Genomic DNA, 16,678 nt, shown 5'->3' on the forward strand with positions numbered 1-16,678 from the left:
AGGCTGGATGATTAATTTTACCTCCTTTAGCAGGAATGACATACTGTTTTGGAAATACCATTAGTATCCATCTCAATATACTCTTCTATAAATAAAATTAATTCTACATATATAGTAGGTAAGACATGACTGACAAATCTTGAATGTTTAATGGTTTCCATATAAACAACTATAACTGGGAACCAAAATTTAAAAATCTACCCAATGTTTTGTTTGGTTTGTTAAAATTAGTAAATTCAAGTTAGTCTTTAATTTTCTTTTTTAAAAGCCTAACTATAGGCTGGTTCCACATTCAAATTCCTACTGGTATATTCCTACTGGCAAGCATGACAATTCTGAATAAAGATAATGCTGGCCTTTTTATTCTAAGGTATCTAACTTGGCCTTACCTCAGTGTTCTTAAATCCCACAGTTTGATGCCATCACCTATGGCTGTGGTCATGAAAAGATTGTAAGCTTCGGGTTGCTGAGCACTGAATACTGACCCCTGTAATATTAGAAATAAGTTTCAGATTACTGTTTTTCTAGTGCTAAAGATTTACTCCATTCAGGAATAAACAATAAATACATTCGTGAGGGCATATGATAAAAAGCTCATCTCCACATGCACAAAGGAATGGAAAGCTCTGAACAACGCCCCGTGCAGGAACCCAAATCATACCCTGCCTCAGCTGCTCCCACGGGCGAGTGCTCAGTCCAGAAGAGGCTCATCCCCACACACCTGAAGGAGCACAGGTACAAGCGGGCGAGCAGGGGAACCCCAACAACCCCGTTAGAGAAAACGGGCCCCTGCCCAGGCTGTCATGGGGGAGTCATCAACCCTGCAGGTCGGGGGGACACCCGTCACCAGGAGTTGAGCAAAAGGGCTCCCTGGAGCACTTTCAGCCTGGAGGGATACTGCCTTGAGCTATGGGGTGCATTATGGGATGTAGGAGAAGAGTATTGGGAGGTTCCCCAAGACGTATTCTGCGATGTTTAGGAGAAGAACTAAAGGTACAAAAAGGGATCGAGGTGGTTTGGGGAAGAACAAGCATGACAGTGATGAAAGAAAAATGATAAAATGGCCGGTCACACATAAATAGTCTGCTGGCAGTATGTTTGTTTGGCCATGCCCAAACTTCTAGTTTAGCTCTACTTTTTTTGTTTAAGATTGCAAATATAATTTTAATCTACATGAGAAAGAAGAAAAGTAAAAATATAAAACACATCAAGAAATTAACTCTCCTGACAAAGTCAAATTAAATAACATAGACAACCAGAGTAGTCCCGCATTGAACTACAGGCTGTATTTGGCCCTGGCAGAAGTGGGCATACTTTCCATTGACTTCAATAGCAACTGCACTTATTCATAGCAAGACTGATTTTGGCTTCATACCTTTCAATAATTAAATCCAGTCTATCTTTAAACCTCTGATTTTTTTAACATCTACATTGGCAAACCTTGGCCTTTTTGCTGGCTACAAAACTTCTTTCTCCAGGGAACTAAACATAAACAGTTCAAACTCCTTCTTTCCTTTCTCCACCATTCACATTCTTGATTTGGCTGGAAACATCAGAGAAACCTCAAGGTCATTTCCCGCAATCAGTGCTTGATTTCCAGGAATCTTCTATTTCTCACAAAAAAGTGGCATATAACTGGAAAATGCTCCAGTATTTAGTCAGCTGAATTCCCCAGATGGCAAGAGAAAGTAGGGCACTCAGCATTAAAAGAAACTATAGGAGCTTTTTCTTCCTTTGTTTTAAGCAGGTTTCCTTCCTAAACTAAGAATTATCAAAGCCTGCTCTAACAGATGAACTAAAAGGCACTGTGCTACTGATTTCCCAACAAAGCCAAGAGTTTCTGTTTGAATTTTACAAAATATTGTTTGCTGTTATTTCATATTTCCCCAGCACTACATCCAAAATTTCATTTGTTTCTTACCTCACACACGGAAAAAAGAAACAACAGTTTATTCACCACCCATCCTAACAAGCCAGCTGGCCAAAATCTTCATTAACTCCCTGTTCTTTACACTGTCCCTTATAAAATCTCCTAGCTTTCAAGGCTCTCTTCACCCTTTTTTTGGTTTTCTTGTCCTCTGCGTTAACTTTCCCTGTTCTCTAGAGTGTTCAACAAATTCTTCAGATGCAATTAATTTTATTTCTTCTTCCTCTTTCTCAATATGAGCAACTGACTTTCAGTTAATTCCTTCCTCCCTAACTATAAACAGATAAACAAGATCTGTTGTGTCTACTGCTTCCAACCGTTCAAGACTTCTGGGACTGATTTACACAGTTATAGTGTAATATGTGTGCTATGAAGTAATTTTCAAAATGGTGAAACATTTGCTAGGTCTTTGCATCTAATTTTAACACCTCCTCTCATGTTCATGTCTCTTATGGATTCACAGTCTTTTAAATTTTTTTCTTGAATCTTTCAATATCCTCAAATCTTTCTTAGGAACTCCAGCTGTTTGTTTAGATGGTCTGTCCTAACTATTCATGTTATTACACTTGAATAAATTCTGAACTGTACATATAACTAATATCAAAATGTTACTCTATGTGACATATTTTCTATAGAAATATAATTTTTAGAAAATCACCTTTTTAAAAGCTAAAGCCAGGTAGTTTCTGTCTTATCCACTCTATTTACCAGAGGTTAGTACTGTCTCTACATGATTATACTACTACAATGAATAAGGGTTAACAGATGTACAGAAAAGAGTACTTAAGTTCAAGAATAAAAAATTGAGGGAAATTCATAAAAGTCATAAATTATTAAAGACAAAGTTTAAAATGCAACTAAAATGTTGTATCCCTTTTCTACTTGTGTTTAAGAAAAATCTTTATTTCCTTGTTTTCTACTTATAAACAAGCACATCAAATAGTATTTTATTTGATATACAAAATAAAATTATTTATTTGATACAAAAAATAAAATTACACATTCTAAGTGAAAATGTCTGAGACGGATAAGAAAATTCACTGAACCATAATTCATTCCATATACATAATGTTGGTCTTTTAGAATAATGTGATTTCTAGTTGAGACATGAATAATTTGTCTGTAGTGTTCTCTGCTCTTAAAAGAGAAAAAAATGACAGACTTTCACACTTACTGGAAAAAATGACATTTGGACTGCACTCAAGGGTTTTCATATACACTCTACTCAGAATACAACTGGTGAAATATACATCTCCATAGAGGTAACTGCAAATTTCCAGGACCACAAATCAACAAACATCTTTGAAAAATATATATATTTAAATATGTAAACCTTCCCACCGATTTCAAAAATACAATTCATATGCTTAAGGCTACACATTTATTTTAGTGAATAGAGATCTAAACAGTGGATACTGAATAGCTTGAAATGAAATACTGTACATATAGGAACAAGGTAAACTTGACTAGGGAACACAAGAACATCATTCTATTTTCCATAAGTTTTTCTTGCTTAAATAATATAAAGCCACTCAGCTGACTGAGCAAAAAGAAAAGCCAGAACACTAAGCCTGTGTATGTTACAAATAGTACTGATACAACTAGCACAATTTTAAGTATTTTACCAGATCACATCTCTCAGGAAAACCCACAAAGAGTTATACATAAGTAGCGTTAAGGAATAGTTTTAAATCCACAAAGGCAAGGACTTTTCGAATGAGAATTAAGAGCCATACTCAACCAAACCTAACACAATATATATCCCAGCATGTATTGTATTAGAAGACCACCAAACATTCAAATCAATCTTCAAGTAACAGGAAAGACCAATGACGAACATTTTTAAGTCATCTATTTCTGTCGCAAAAAGGCCTATACTACTGAGCAAATAGATTCTGTTTCTTAAGTTTCAGAATAAATCAGATTATTTCCGATTCAAATTTAGAGAGAACATTTACATAAAACTCCTATAAGAAGACTAACCTAAATACCCACAGAAGACTCACATAAGAAGTAAGAATAACCTATCAGCTACAACTCATTTTATATAAATTTAATTGTACTTGATTCTTTTAAATTTAGTTTCAAGCACTAAAAGCATAAATGAAATAACTCTCTATTGTATTATATACTTTTCTATATTAAATAATTCAAGTCAGAATTAGGACTTTACAGGTAAACTTTCTCCAGAATTCATGAAAGCTTATAAAAGATCACCTGCTGGAGAATGCCTATCATAACTGATTGCTTCTAGAATGACCAGCCAAACTTATCTTGAAATGCTTTGACTGACTTATGATACATAGAAGTCTGTAAAACTGAGTGCCCTCAAAAACAGTCATCCGTAAAGAAGCTGTAAACAGGAATGGTAAATACACACTAATATCTGGACAACAGAGTTCCCCTCATTTCACACCACCTTTCCCCAGTTTTCTTTTCAGTGGTATTTGTCAAAGATTATGAATTCATGATTTCTTCCTGATGATTTTTACTTGTGAGGCTTTAGGATATGGCATAGTGTATTTCTATCATGCCGTACCCGGGCATGACATGTTAGCTTAATGTCAACGTGACTGAAAAGAAGGCTGAAAGGAGAAGAACGGCCAAGATCATTAAGCCTCCAAGTACACAATCACACATCGAAAATTATTACAGTATTATGGTATAGTAATTTTCTCAAAGGACCTGCTTTCAACCTCGTGTTAAGCCTAAAGGACTGGCCTTGATTATAAGGATTAGCTTCAGTGAACATGGACAGACAACAGAACTACAGCACAGCTTAAACAGACCCTTTCTCAAGAGGAAACATAAATGTTTAGGGACACAACTGAAACACCTAAGCTTTTAAAAAATGTAAATAAATCGCCCAGGTTTCCATCACAGTGAAAATTTCAGGTAATACATAGATGTGCATGGACAGGTCTACTGGTATTGCTGAGTAAATCAATTACTCCAGATTTTGGTGTCAAGAAACATTCCGAAACAATGCGATAAATAATTTGAGATAATTTATACGAGATATACTTCCACCAGTAAGAAGTACTTCATAAAAGAGAGGAGAGAGACAATTGAAGGAATAAAATAACCACATGCTTTAAGACTGCTATTGTAATTTTGTAAAACTCCAGTATTTTTTCAGCACCTCTGACAAGTCTGTTCCAAATTCTCATCCTCATGAAGCCAATAGCTAGAAGCTGATAGCTAGATATACTGTTTAAACCATGATTACTTTACACCACCAAATCTAAAATAGAAGAAAGTAACTTTCATAACAGAAGAAAGACAAATGACAGTGTCCTGAGAAGAACAATAAAATTCTAGTCAAATAATAGACTGAACTATTATTGTTCTCACTTCCAAGTTATTCTTTTCTCACATCATCTTTAGGGTCAAGAAATTGAACAAGGCCCTTAATCTCACCTTCTTTTTCAGCTTTTACAGCTGAGGAGTTTGTAGTCACTTCTACTTGTAAGAAATTCCCTTGCTGAATTTTATGTAATGCAGGTATACTGCAGAGAACAACTTTGGGTGATGGCAATTAGCTTTGAAAACAGCCATTTGCTATTACAGAAAAGTTTTTAGTTAATTTTTTACTTTTAATTGATAGAAAACTGAGCACATCAGCTAATAAATAAATGATCAAAGTCAAAAGTCCAAATCAGCCCTTCTTTCCTATGTTAGGAACAGAAAATTGGAAGAATACTTAAGCCCTGAGGTAAGAAATATACTTCATAACAATATAAAACAATTTGGGCTCCAGGTGAATTAACACAGAGAAATCTAGAACAGCCTAGAAAAATCATGAGAATTTTAAAACTGTCTCTATTTCCCTATGTAAGAACTAACATTGGTTTCCTCTTGGTCATAAAATCTCTTGAGTTCTCAAAATTCAGTATGTTACCTAGCATCTACATTAATTTTGTACCAAAACAATGTGGAAGATTCTTTCTATTATTAAAAGTGATGTTAAAAAATGCAATTTGGAAAATAAGGGAGCTGTTAACAGCTATAAAAATGAATAGGTTATCACAAATATTTTAAATGGTTACAATTAATATTTCTTGCTGGACTGTGATATTAGTCTGCTGAAATAACACAAAGCCTAATCTATACTGCCCTAATGGCAGAGCTGTTCAGTCAGCTCTCACTGCTCCCTGCTTTCAATTAGAAAAATAGTGAGATCTTGTCTGCAAAGGTGCCTTTATCACACAAACTTATAACCTTATCCATCCTCCCCAACACAGAGACTATATTGACACTCTAGTGTCAATTACATTTTTAGCCTGCAATTCCTTTGTTTATAGAGTTGACTAAATGGTACTACAAATATTCAATAAAACACATACCTTATTTTGGCAGATCTGATGGACCGATCTAGAATGAACTTCTGGTATTACTGCTGTGCTGCAGCCTGCATTGAGGTCAAAAACTTCCAGTGCTCGGTTGCTACCAGCTGTAAGTACAATATCTGTAAAGTTCTCTGTGTTAAAGTTAAATCGATCTAAAGGAACAGGAGCATACAGAGATACAGAAAGTCAAACAAATAGGTATCATGCCTCTTTTGTACTTAGTGCTCTATGAGCAGCATCAAAAAACTTACAATCCTAACAAGTTTACTTCCAAGGCTGAACTTCAATACCATAAAAAGTATTCCTATTCTAATAGGAAAAGACTTACAAACAATCAAATACTAATTACTTTAAATGAATTTAATTACATTCCAGTCTACATATCAAATTTGCCATTGGATACAGGAGTAGAAATCATTTACTGTTGAAAGGCTGGTGATTTCCATTGTGGAAGCCATAGGAAACTTCTGTATCAATTTGCAAGCACTTCTCTGTTTGTATCTGCAAAAAATATCAAATGAATGCTAGTGTTAATAAAATAAGTTATGATTTGTAGCCCATAAACAGTAAACTCACATTAGAATCATTAACCAGACTGAAATTTCTTCTTTTAATTATTAGAAATTAAAGCCGTAGATATTTTGATTTGTTGCTGACTTCTACAAAAAACTGGTAAGAACTCATTCAGCTTAAAAGAAATTTGATATGTATATACATAAGATAGATCTTCCATCACCATAAAATATTTAAATAATCCTGCCTACATCTTGAAAAAGCTGGAGAGAAAGAAATTTTTTAAGTACCTATGATCAAAAAACAGAAATACCACCGATTTTAGTACAGCATTTCCTGTGCTGATTATAGGAGAATGAAGAAAGAGATAATGAGCAGAAAATAGTGAGGAAAGAATAATTCCCACTTAGATGGGAATGGAACAAGGGGCTGATCACACACTACTGAGTAAACAGGCCTTCCAACATGCACTGAACTCCTTTAGGTCCTGTGGCATATCTGCCAGCTCCATGGAGATGCTGCAGATAATCTACACCTATAAAAAGGTCTACAGAATGCTTTCACATTTATTTATACCACACAGTGCAGAACCATGTTTGTGATTCACTCTGATTAGATCCTTCTGTTTACTGAGATACATCATTACAGACAACAGGGACATGATCTTAAATCCACAGAAGTCAACAGAAAAACTCCCTCCAAATTCAACGTTTTGACTCAAGCCAAATCTGAGTAGCAATTATTAATATAATTTAGAACAAGCTTAAATGGCTTTTAAGACTGTGAAGCTGTATGTTGGACAAGAAGAGTGTGGTTTCCTTAGCAGAAATGATCAAAGGAATATAAGCAGAGTCGCTAATAACCTCAAAATTTCTATATCATGTACTAAATGCAGACACTTCCAAACTTTAAAATAATCCAAATAAAACTGCAAGTAGTATACTTCTATTTTTGTATATATCTCTAAAAACAATACAGAAATCTGTGATGCACTATTATCAGAATAATTATTGTTTCTTTCCACCAATTTCAAAAGCTGAGATTCATTTGATAAAAACAATGTTTACCAGCAGTATCCACTCAAAAGAAAAATGGGGGTCATCAGAGCTACTTCAGCAACAGTGGTATAAACCACAGTGTTTTGTAATTTAATCCAAGAATCTCTTGTGTTTTCCAGAAGTACTTTATCAGATTAAGCTGCAAAAATAAACTGATTCAGGGACAACTTTACCTCCATTTTTGGGGTAAAGGTATCTAAGCTAGCTGATTAAGACAACAGGAACAATCTAATCAAGGTAGCATGAAACCTCCTCTGGACTAATTTACCCTGCTGAAAAAGGCTTATTGAAACAGTTAAGCTTGTTCCCAAACCTGAAATCTACTGTTTCAAACTAGCTGAAGTATCTCTTCTACACTGCAGTATGCTACACAGATACCTCATTGGGTCTTCCCCAGATAGAATTTCACTCACAAAAAAACTTTCACCCAACACTGTAAGCAGAGATTCATCAAATACAAGTTAGGATAAAACTGAACCACAGAGTAAAGTAGAAAAAATAAAAACAAGAGTACCTATTAGCAAAAAAAATAGGAATTTTAGTCTATTTAAGACCTACTTTTTGGATAAAATGTATTTACCACATATTTACTATACATATTCAATTCAAAGTGTAAGTCAACTAAAATTAAGCCAAGTCCCGTGGACTAAGTTGGGCACTGTATACACTAGTAAGAAAAATATTCTTATTTGTTAGAGATTAAAGTTTATATAACAATTCTGCTTACCTTTCATTGCTTTAATAACACCAACATAAACTAAGACTAAAGAGGCAACATAGAAGGTAGATAATCTCTGATTGTGGAAGGAAGGTATTACATATTTTAAACAGACTCAGTATGAAAGTGTAAATACCACTCATTTATTACATGTAAGAATAGAATTCGAGGATTAAAATGTATACTTAACCAAAAGTGCAGAGTCTACATCTTCAGTTAAAATAGCTTCCTGTTTGCTATAGAAAAGCTGGTTAAACATCTTACAAAGGGGTTGATGAGGGATTAATTAGAGGAATTCATCCATTAAAGATCAGAAGGTTTTGAATTGTTTATCAAGGCAAAACCCCAGAGTGTACAAAGGGGAAACTTTTTAGATTGTTGAAAGAAATTACAGTTATCAATCAGAAGTGCATTTAACAATATCTGAATTTTTCACTGCAGATAAAACAAGGGTTGCTTTGTAAATAAAACAAAGGAGATAATGCAAAAGGTAAGAAATTTTCAAAATGACAAAAGCAAGATTTTATTTTTACCAGCAGAAATGAATTCTGAAAATAAAATTAAATACAGGAATAAAGAACTCTATCTCATTTCTGACCAATTTCCAGAGATAAATTTTCCATTTTGCCACTAACAAAACTAATTCCCTTCTTACAGAATTTCCAACACAAATGCATAGTGAAAGACAGTTATAAAGTTGTTTTCAGCTATTACAAAACTCTATGACAAGCCCTAGAAAATGTCACAGATGAGGACCAAGAGTGGGAAGATGTATATGTCAAATTCCAGCTCATGAGTCAGCTGGGGAGGCTCTTGTAACATAAACAGGGTCTAAAATTATCTGAATTAGACAGACATGGAAAAGCTTGTAATCAAGACAAATAATGGCTAAAAAGTATGTTACCACTACTTTTATCTCAAATGTCCAATTCTGTGCACAGCATATGATCTCAGTTTACAATCCTGTATATCAAATATCAAAATAAAATCACATTTGTCTTGATATGTTCAAAACTACACTTCTGTCTTCCTTTAATGCCTTCAGTTAGAATTCTGCTAACATGACTGCTAAATGACTGATCTGCAAAGCCCAGGCTTTTGGCATGTAATCATTTTGGGGGAATATACTTACAGTATATAGCTATTTTCAGATTTCCTTTCAGAAACATTAGGTAAAACTGGATTCTAAGATACAAACGTTTCCTGCCATGATTGCAGAGGCTGATACATCTACTTTCTAGGAGATGTGACATCCTTTGCTTAAAGCACTTTTCTGATGACTCAGAGATAAAGTAGTAATATTTTCATGATAGACAAAAAAACTCACAGAATATGCTACTATGCTAAAAATACAAGAAGAGTATGCACTCAAGGAAAAATACACAGCTTGATTTAAATCTAACATTTAAAGTTTTAAAGAAAACAGTAGTATGCAATATCAAAGCCAAAACTAAGGGAGCGACCAAAAGCCATCCAAACACCATAAGTGCAAAAAATCATATGGTTTCAGGCTATGAAAAGCATTTTTATATGTGCTGTAAAAATTAAGCTTTTTGCAACAATCCCATTATACATTTACAGACAGAGCCAGTAAAGTTAGATGATTAATTACACAATTAATTACACAAAAAGGAAAAAAAACACTTTATTTTCTAAAACGCTTGGAATTTGTCATAACTGCAAAATATTACCTCCTCCTACACTATGGAGGAGGATGGATGTTATTCACTGAAAAACTGTAATGAATCTTAGAAATAGAAAGGAAATATATGGGAAAATTTAAAGTATTTGGAGATGGTAGCTGTTTCTAACATTGTTAGAATTCATCTTATGATTCAGGTACTTCTCATCTAGTTCTCATTTTGTTTCTGACAAAAAACAAAGACCGTTTAAGGTTTTTGAACAAACGGCAAAAGGCCACAGCAACTAAGCTTAGAATATTCTTAGTATCATAATGCTGAATCAGGCCTGTGGAGTACATTTATTTAAGAAATTTAAATTAGCTTAAAGTGTGTTACATTAAAATAATGATTTTGTAAACATTAATACTACGGAAGTACCTGAATTGAACAATTTCCTATCTAGTGCACTAAATTTTAAGCCCACTAGGCATGGCCTCTTCATTACCCATCTATAATATGTGTTGGTATAGCTTCACATTTATCAGAGTGGACATTTTAGCATTTTCCTATACTGTTTGTTTACAATCTGTTGCTAAATATACTGGCTTTAAAAGGCAATGTTTCTACTATTAAAACATCATTTCTCCATTTTAAATTCTTTTCATATTGCTTTTTCTGATATTTAAAACAACACATCAAGCTGACTATAAAAATAACATAAAATCCATGGATGTTTTGTCCTTCTCAAATTCTTAAAGCTAATTAAGAACTGGAGGAAAAAAAAGAAAAAACTTAGTAGCAAACAAACAGCTACTAAGGTACAGACGTCTTCATATCAGCACACAAAACTGCTGATGAAAACAGTGGAAATTTAATACTCAGTAATTTTGAAGAATGTAAAGAAAATGTTCAGAGAGTGAATCATTTTGAGATTAAATATAGACTCAGGAGTCAGGCAATCTGGATTCTATTGTCAGAACAGCAACAAATATCCTCTATGACATTTGAAAAGAACATTCTTTTCCTTATTTCCATTTCTCAACTCCACATTTGAAAATGAACCAATATTTTTGCATTTCATTGTTGTGAGACTTAGTTAAATTATCCTTAGGAGAGCTCTTTGAAAACTCTGTACAGAGAAATACTGATATTGCCATTGTATTGTCTTCATCTCTGAAATAGTGGCAATTTATCAGTTAACCAGACTACACCGCCATACTCTTCTAATTAAGAGAATAAAGCATTCTTTTCCATTCAATCTAGCATCTTCTTGAATCAGTTCCATTCAAGTATTCTTCCAAACTTGACTCAGAATGCAGAATGAAAGAGCGGTGAGAAATGAAAGTAATGACGCAATGTTTCATAAAAGAAAGAAATTCTGGGAAATAAGCTGGAGGGAAGCCACAAGGAAACATCAAAGCAAATCAACCTTTTGGTAATACCTTTTTTTTCTTAATATAACCAGGCTTAGACTGTGTTGTGGATTTGTTGTAATGTCTACAATTGTATGTATTGTCTTTTGGCATTATATTAATATCCCAGGAAGTCTAATGGCATATTTTTGAATTACTGTTCATCCATGAAGGAATGCTGAGAGTATGGCAATATCAAAAATACTGCTATAAGCACAACCCTATATACCCGAAGAGTTTTAAACTAGGAGAACACATACTTCCAAAAAATAACAGGAGCAGCACAGACCAAAGTAGAAGTTCAGTGCCCAAGACCATGCAAAACTGCTTGGATTGGTTCTACAACTATACTAAGTTCCATATTACTTGTATTATCCAAACTAATTACCTTCAAGGTAGTTCAGAAAAGTTTCTGCAACAATAAGTGCAGTATGCATGTTCTTCCAGTTACTGGATATCTGTTTCCTAGAGGAAAGTATTTGTATAAAAATATGGAGCCATCTAGAGCTGGTACGATACATGCCACAAGAAAAAAAATAATTAGAAAAGGCCAAGCTTCCAAAAATAGAATGGAAAAAATATTTTAACTAAATTTTTTAAAGGAAAAGTTATCAGCATAACAGGGATTTAAAAGATCATAATATTAATTTATATCTTCTTTCTTCTAAGTTCCTCCAGGATTGCCTGTATATATGAGTTAAGGATGGTATGAGATAAAGACTTGCTTGCCTCAGTTTCCCAAAATCATTTGTTTTTGCTATGTATAGATTTCAAGCATAACTGGAATCAAGAATCACCTTTCCTAATCTCCCAGGTTCCTCCTATATTTTGTAGCCTTTTCCGCAGGCTGAACACTTTGGAACATAAGATATCTGTAGAACCGGTCAAGACAGAAATTCAAGGTACAAAAGGAGTCTTTTCAAAGGTGATTGTGTATTTATTCTACTATTTACTTTTCATTATATTCTATTAGTTTTACTTTTCTAATGTAATGTATACACTATAAAATCAGAGCAGAAAATTCTACATTCCTTAACCTATAGTTTTCCAGTCTATTAGCTATATTCCCATTCCAAAGAGAGTAGATGACTAAAATCACATAAATAAGAGCCACTCACTCCATTAAGGATTTTGACCAGAAATGAATATTAAGGAACCACTTGCCAATAGGTTAACTGTAAAACTCAGCAGGTTTCTAGGTCTTACAAACAGCAGTTAACTCACCATTTTGAACAACTTATAATCAGAAGTTAAATTAGATGACCATAATAATATGTTAGGTATGTTTTCAAATAAAAGGAAGCTTCTGTTCTTAAAAAAATGTATTTTACAGAGGTGATATAATTTGACAGCTTTTTTTTGTTTTCTGTAGGACTGTTTAAAGTTTCAGTGAAGCTCCACCTACCACATTCACACTTCAATTTAAGAAAGCGCTACTATTCAAGAAAGGATTTAAGTTTGTGCTTAATATGCTTTTCTGAATAGCTGCCAAAAATGCAAGGAAACAGGCTAGTTTTTCCCACCTGAGGATGTGGCTCAATACAATTGAATATAATGAACTGATACATTATTTGCGCTATCAGCTAATAGTTTGTCCTTCCACTCAAAATCTCTAGTGGTAAGATAAGACAAAAAAAAAGAAAATCTCTTCAAGATCTGTTTAAACAGTATTGTGTCTAAACATACATACAAACACACATGCATGCATATTTGAATTGAGTAAGTTCTCATATACAAAAGTATTGCTGAAAACCAGGAAGAGCAAATAAAGAGCAGAGAAACTTAGTAAAAGGGTATAAGTACAGTTTTAGCTCTAATTATAAACTAAAAGATAAGAAAAGGTATAGAAGACATTTAATAAAAGGACTGATTCCAAGTCAGAAAGAGAGAGCCATTTAAAGATAAACAGAACACTGTCAGTAAGAAGTGTATGAAGGATGTCTAATAATGATGAAATACAGGGACAAAATAAGTTAATACGAGAAGTAAATAGATAAAATATAACATGGAAAGACAGTGAAAAAGATGGAAGTGATATACTTCCATTTGATGGAGCAAAGAAGAAAACAGTCACACTATGTTGCATTCTCTGAAAGAAGTATTCAGGTATTCAGAAATAGGAGAAGGACTTGCAATAGTTATTCAAAAGAAGCTAGGATATTAATACATACTAAGGTATAAGCAGTCAGTAGGTAAAGCTCAAAAGGCAAAATTCTAACTGTAATAGTAAAACAGTGAATAGTAAAATAGTAATAAATATTTGCATTAGATAAGGTATGCACCATAAGAAATTATCTGACATTACCTATTTATTCCACTATGCCAGAACAAATACATTTTTATAATTAATGTTTATTATTTGTTCAAATTATATTTTTATCCTTTAATATTCTTGCTAAAATAGCCCCTCCAACATCACCACCCTCCAAAAAAAACCAGATTGAATAGTACAAATACTTTCACTGGTCTGTTAATGAGAAATTTCACTCACCGTTTTAGGTCATCCTTCGCAGTGTCAAGATAGAAACTTAATAGATGAAATTCAGCTCCACAACACAGCAATATAAAGGTATCTATATAATAAAACTGTGCAAAGCGTACAGATTTATGGAACTTGTCTTTACCCTGAAATTCAAAGTAAGTAATTAAGAATGGATTCCAGTACACTGAACATTTTTTTGTCTGAATCTCCAGCATTAAGATGTAGCCTCCATGTATCTGTCATCCTGATCATATGCCAAAAGGTTAACCTACTGTGTAGTGGTGCTTTCTATTTTCAATATCTATTAATCTCAAGACAAAATTTTTGTTCTATTTAAATTAATTGGCAGTAACTTTAACAGTATCTGCAGTCAATTTAGTCTAATATGATCTAGCTTCATACACTAAACTTCCATTTGAATTGAGGAGTAGACTATAAAGTCAAGCAGCGCTGAGCCAATGAAAATAGAAAATATTTAGCAGACATTAAAACCAAAAGTTCCAGACATCCTAAGTTTGGCAACCAAAGTTTTTTGTTTTCACAAATTGTCAAGATAAAAAAATCTAATTTGCAGTCAGTGATGACCAGCTAGATCATAGTATCAACTGGAATCACTGCCACTCAGTAGCTTTGAAAGGCCTCATGTTCCTTCTACAGACCCATTAAAATGGAAGTATATTAAAATGCAAAAGTGAACCAACTTCTGTGAACCAACTGACATGAGTTTCTCATTACCAGAAGTAGGGCAGGTTCTTTACTGCAGACTGACCAGATCCTTAAAGTTCGGTCTTCTGATGCAGAAACTAACCACTTCTTGTCATGACTCCAGCCAACGGAGTTAACTGCGCCATCATGACCTAATAAAAATAATAATGGAAACATCATAAAGCCTGTTTCATGCATTTATACATTTCTCCAGAGATAAATTTATTGTTTTAATATAATTATACAAAATATTAAATACAATTTAAATATATGTTTCAAATGGCTGGATTAAAACAGGTAATAGTAAACTATTCATTCATTTTTTTCTTCCACCAAAAAATGTTGAAAAATGCCTCTCATTTTAATAATCAACCTGCACAGAATTAAATAAGGTCAGAGAAATGTCAAGTTATTCTACTTGAACAATCATATGCATTTATATGACATTGCCTCCATTGTTATAAAGGAGTTCACAGGAAAACATTATAATAAATCAAGAGTAAAGGACAAATCTTTCTTTTATAGACATTCATATTTTAAAAGAATAAATTTTAAAAAATCACTTTTAAGCAAAAATACAGTATTACTCAAAAGAAAACAAAAGAGAATTTGAGTACTACATTGCAATAAAATTTGATGTTAGTATATTAAAAATAGACTGTGGAAATCATTTAAGATTTTTCAAATAGATGCAACAGATTTTTTTATTTTATTCATTAGATTTTTATTACTAAGCTACTGTTGTTGTAAAAACACAACTGCCACTAGAGCAGCTTCTGCAATACTGTCTCATGATTTTTAAAAAAGATAAATATTTCTTAAAAATCATAGATTCTATAATTTCCTCTTAATAACCAAAAGTTTTGCAAGAATCAGGTAGTTGTCTGATCAGAATGTTGGTGTTATACAGTTAAAAATAAGATTAGAAACTTACAAAGAGAAAACTTAAAAAGCTAGAAATACCATCCAGAAGTTAAAATTATTAATTTACTCATTTATAGCCTAAAATTATTTTGATGCTGATCAAAAGGTTCAAAAAACCCAAGAAAATATGTCAACGTAATTAACATCCTTTGGCCCATATTACTCTCCTAATTTGTCCAGATTATCAGATCTCAATCTAAAGAATTTCACCTAACTTCAAAACATTCAGAGTGCTTATGCTGCCCTCTTGTGCACATTTTCTCTTTTTTAGTCAATGGAAATTTTATGTAAAATATTTAAACTCTTTTCAATTGATTAGCCTATCCTGTAATTTATCTCAGCAATTAAGGCTTTCTCTGATAACATCTATCCATTAAAAGATTTATAAACAAGAAACTTTAATTCCCAACTACAAAAGACCTATAACATTTTCACCAGAAAATTGCTGAAGTACTACATAGGTACATCTATCAATACTAAATAAATAACGACAAAACATTAAGATTTATGGTTGAAACAGCATGCCTATTATAAGCTTTTATTTTCTTTTCACACTACACAGTATAATCTTTCAAGTATAATTTCACTGCCACTATTTATTCTCAAAGCAAAGGGATTATTTTGTGGCTTTGGTTTCATAAAAATATTTGGAAGCCTTAAATTATCTGTATTCAAAAAAGGAAAAAATACTTACCAGAATATACAAAACAGTTTTTCAAAATGGTAAGAAACTTGAGAATCTAGGAAAATCTGAGGTTTGGAAAATTGGAAAAGCAATGCAAAAAGCTTAAAATTTCTGCACTCCAGGTCCCCCAGTCCCAAAGCACAGTGAAGACGATGCCAGCTGGCTTGCAAGAGGCCAGTGAGCTTCAAAACAGCCTTTACTCAGGGTTCCCCATTCCTGAAGCACACTGAGAAGGACAGCCGCCGACTCTGTAGAAATTCTTCAAAAGGGCCACGCTAGCTGT

The 16,678-nt window shown here is 33.3% G+C and overlaps 1 protein-coding gene across 1 annotated transcript in view; it reads right to left on the reverse strand.

The window, feature by feature from the left end:
* The window catches only part of WDR27 (WD repeat domain 27), a 135,682-nt gene that overhangs the window by 89,764 nt on the left and 29,240 nt on the right, over positions 1-16,678 (reverse strand). Inside the window, exons 17-21 of the mRNA XM_062573046.1 lie at positions 14,817-14,938; positions 14,091-14,224; positions 6,680-6,777; positions 6,274-6,395; positions 390-487 (exon numbers count right to left, since the gene is read on the reverse strand). Coding sequence (XP_062429030.1) covers positions 390-487; positions 6,274-6,395; positions 6,680-6,777; positions 14,091-14,224; positions 14,817-14,938 — 574 coding nt within the window. The remainder of the gene's footprint in view (positions 1-389; positions 488-6,273; positions 6,396-6,679; positions 6,778-14,090; positions 14,225-14,816; positions 14,939-16,678) is intronic.

The sequence above is a fragment of the Rhea pennata genome, chromosome 3, assembly GCF_028389875.1.
Source record: "Rhea pennata isolate bPtePen1 chromosome 3, bPtePen1.pri, whole genome shotgun sequence".
NCBI lineage: Eukaryota > Metazoa > Chordata > Aves > Rheiformes > Rheidae > Rhea > Rhea pennata.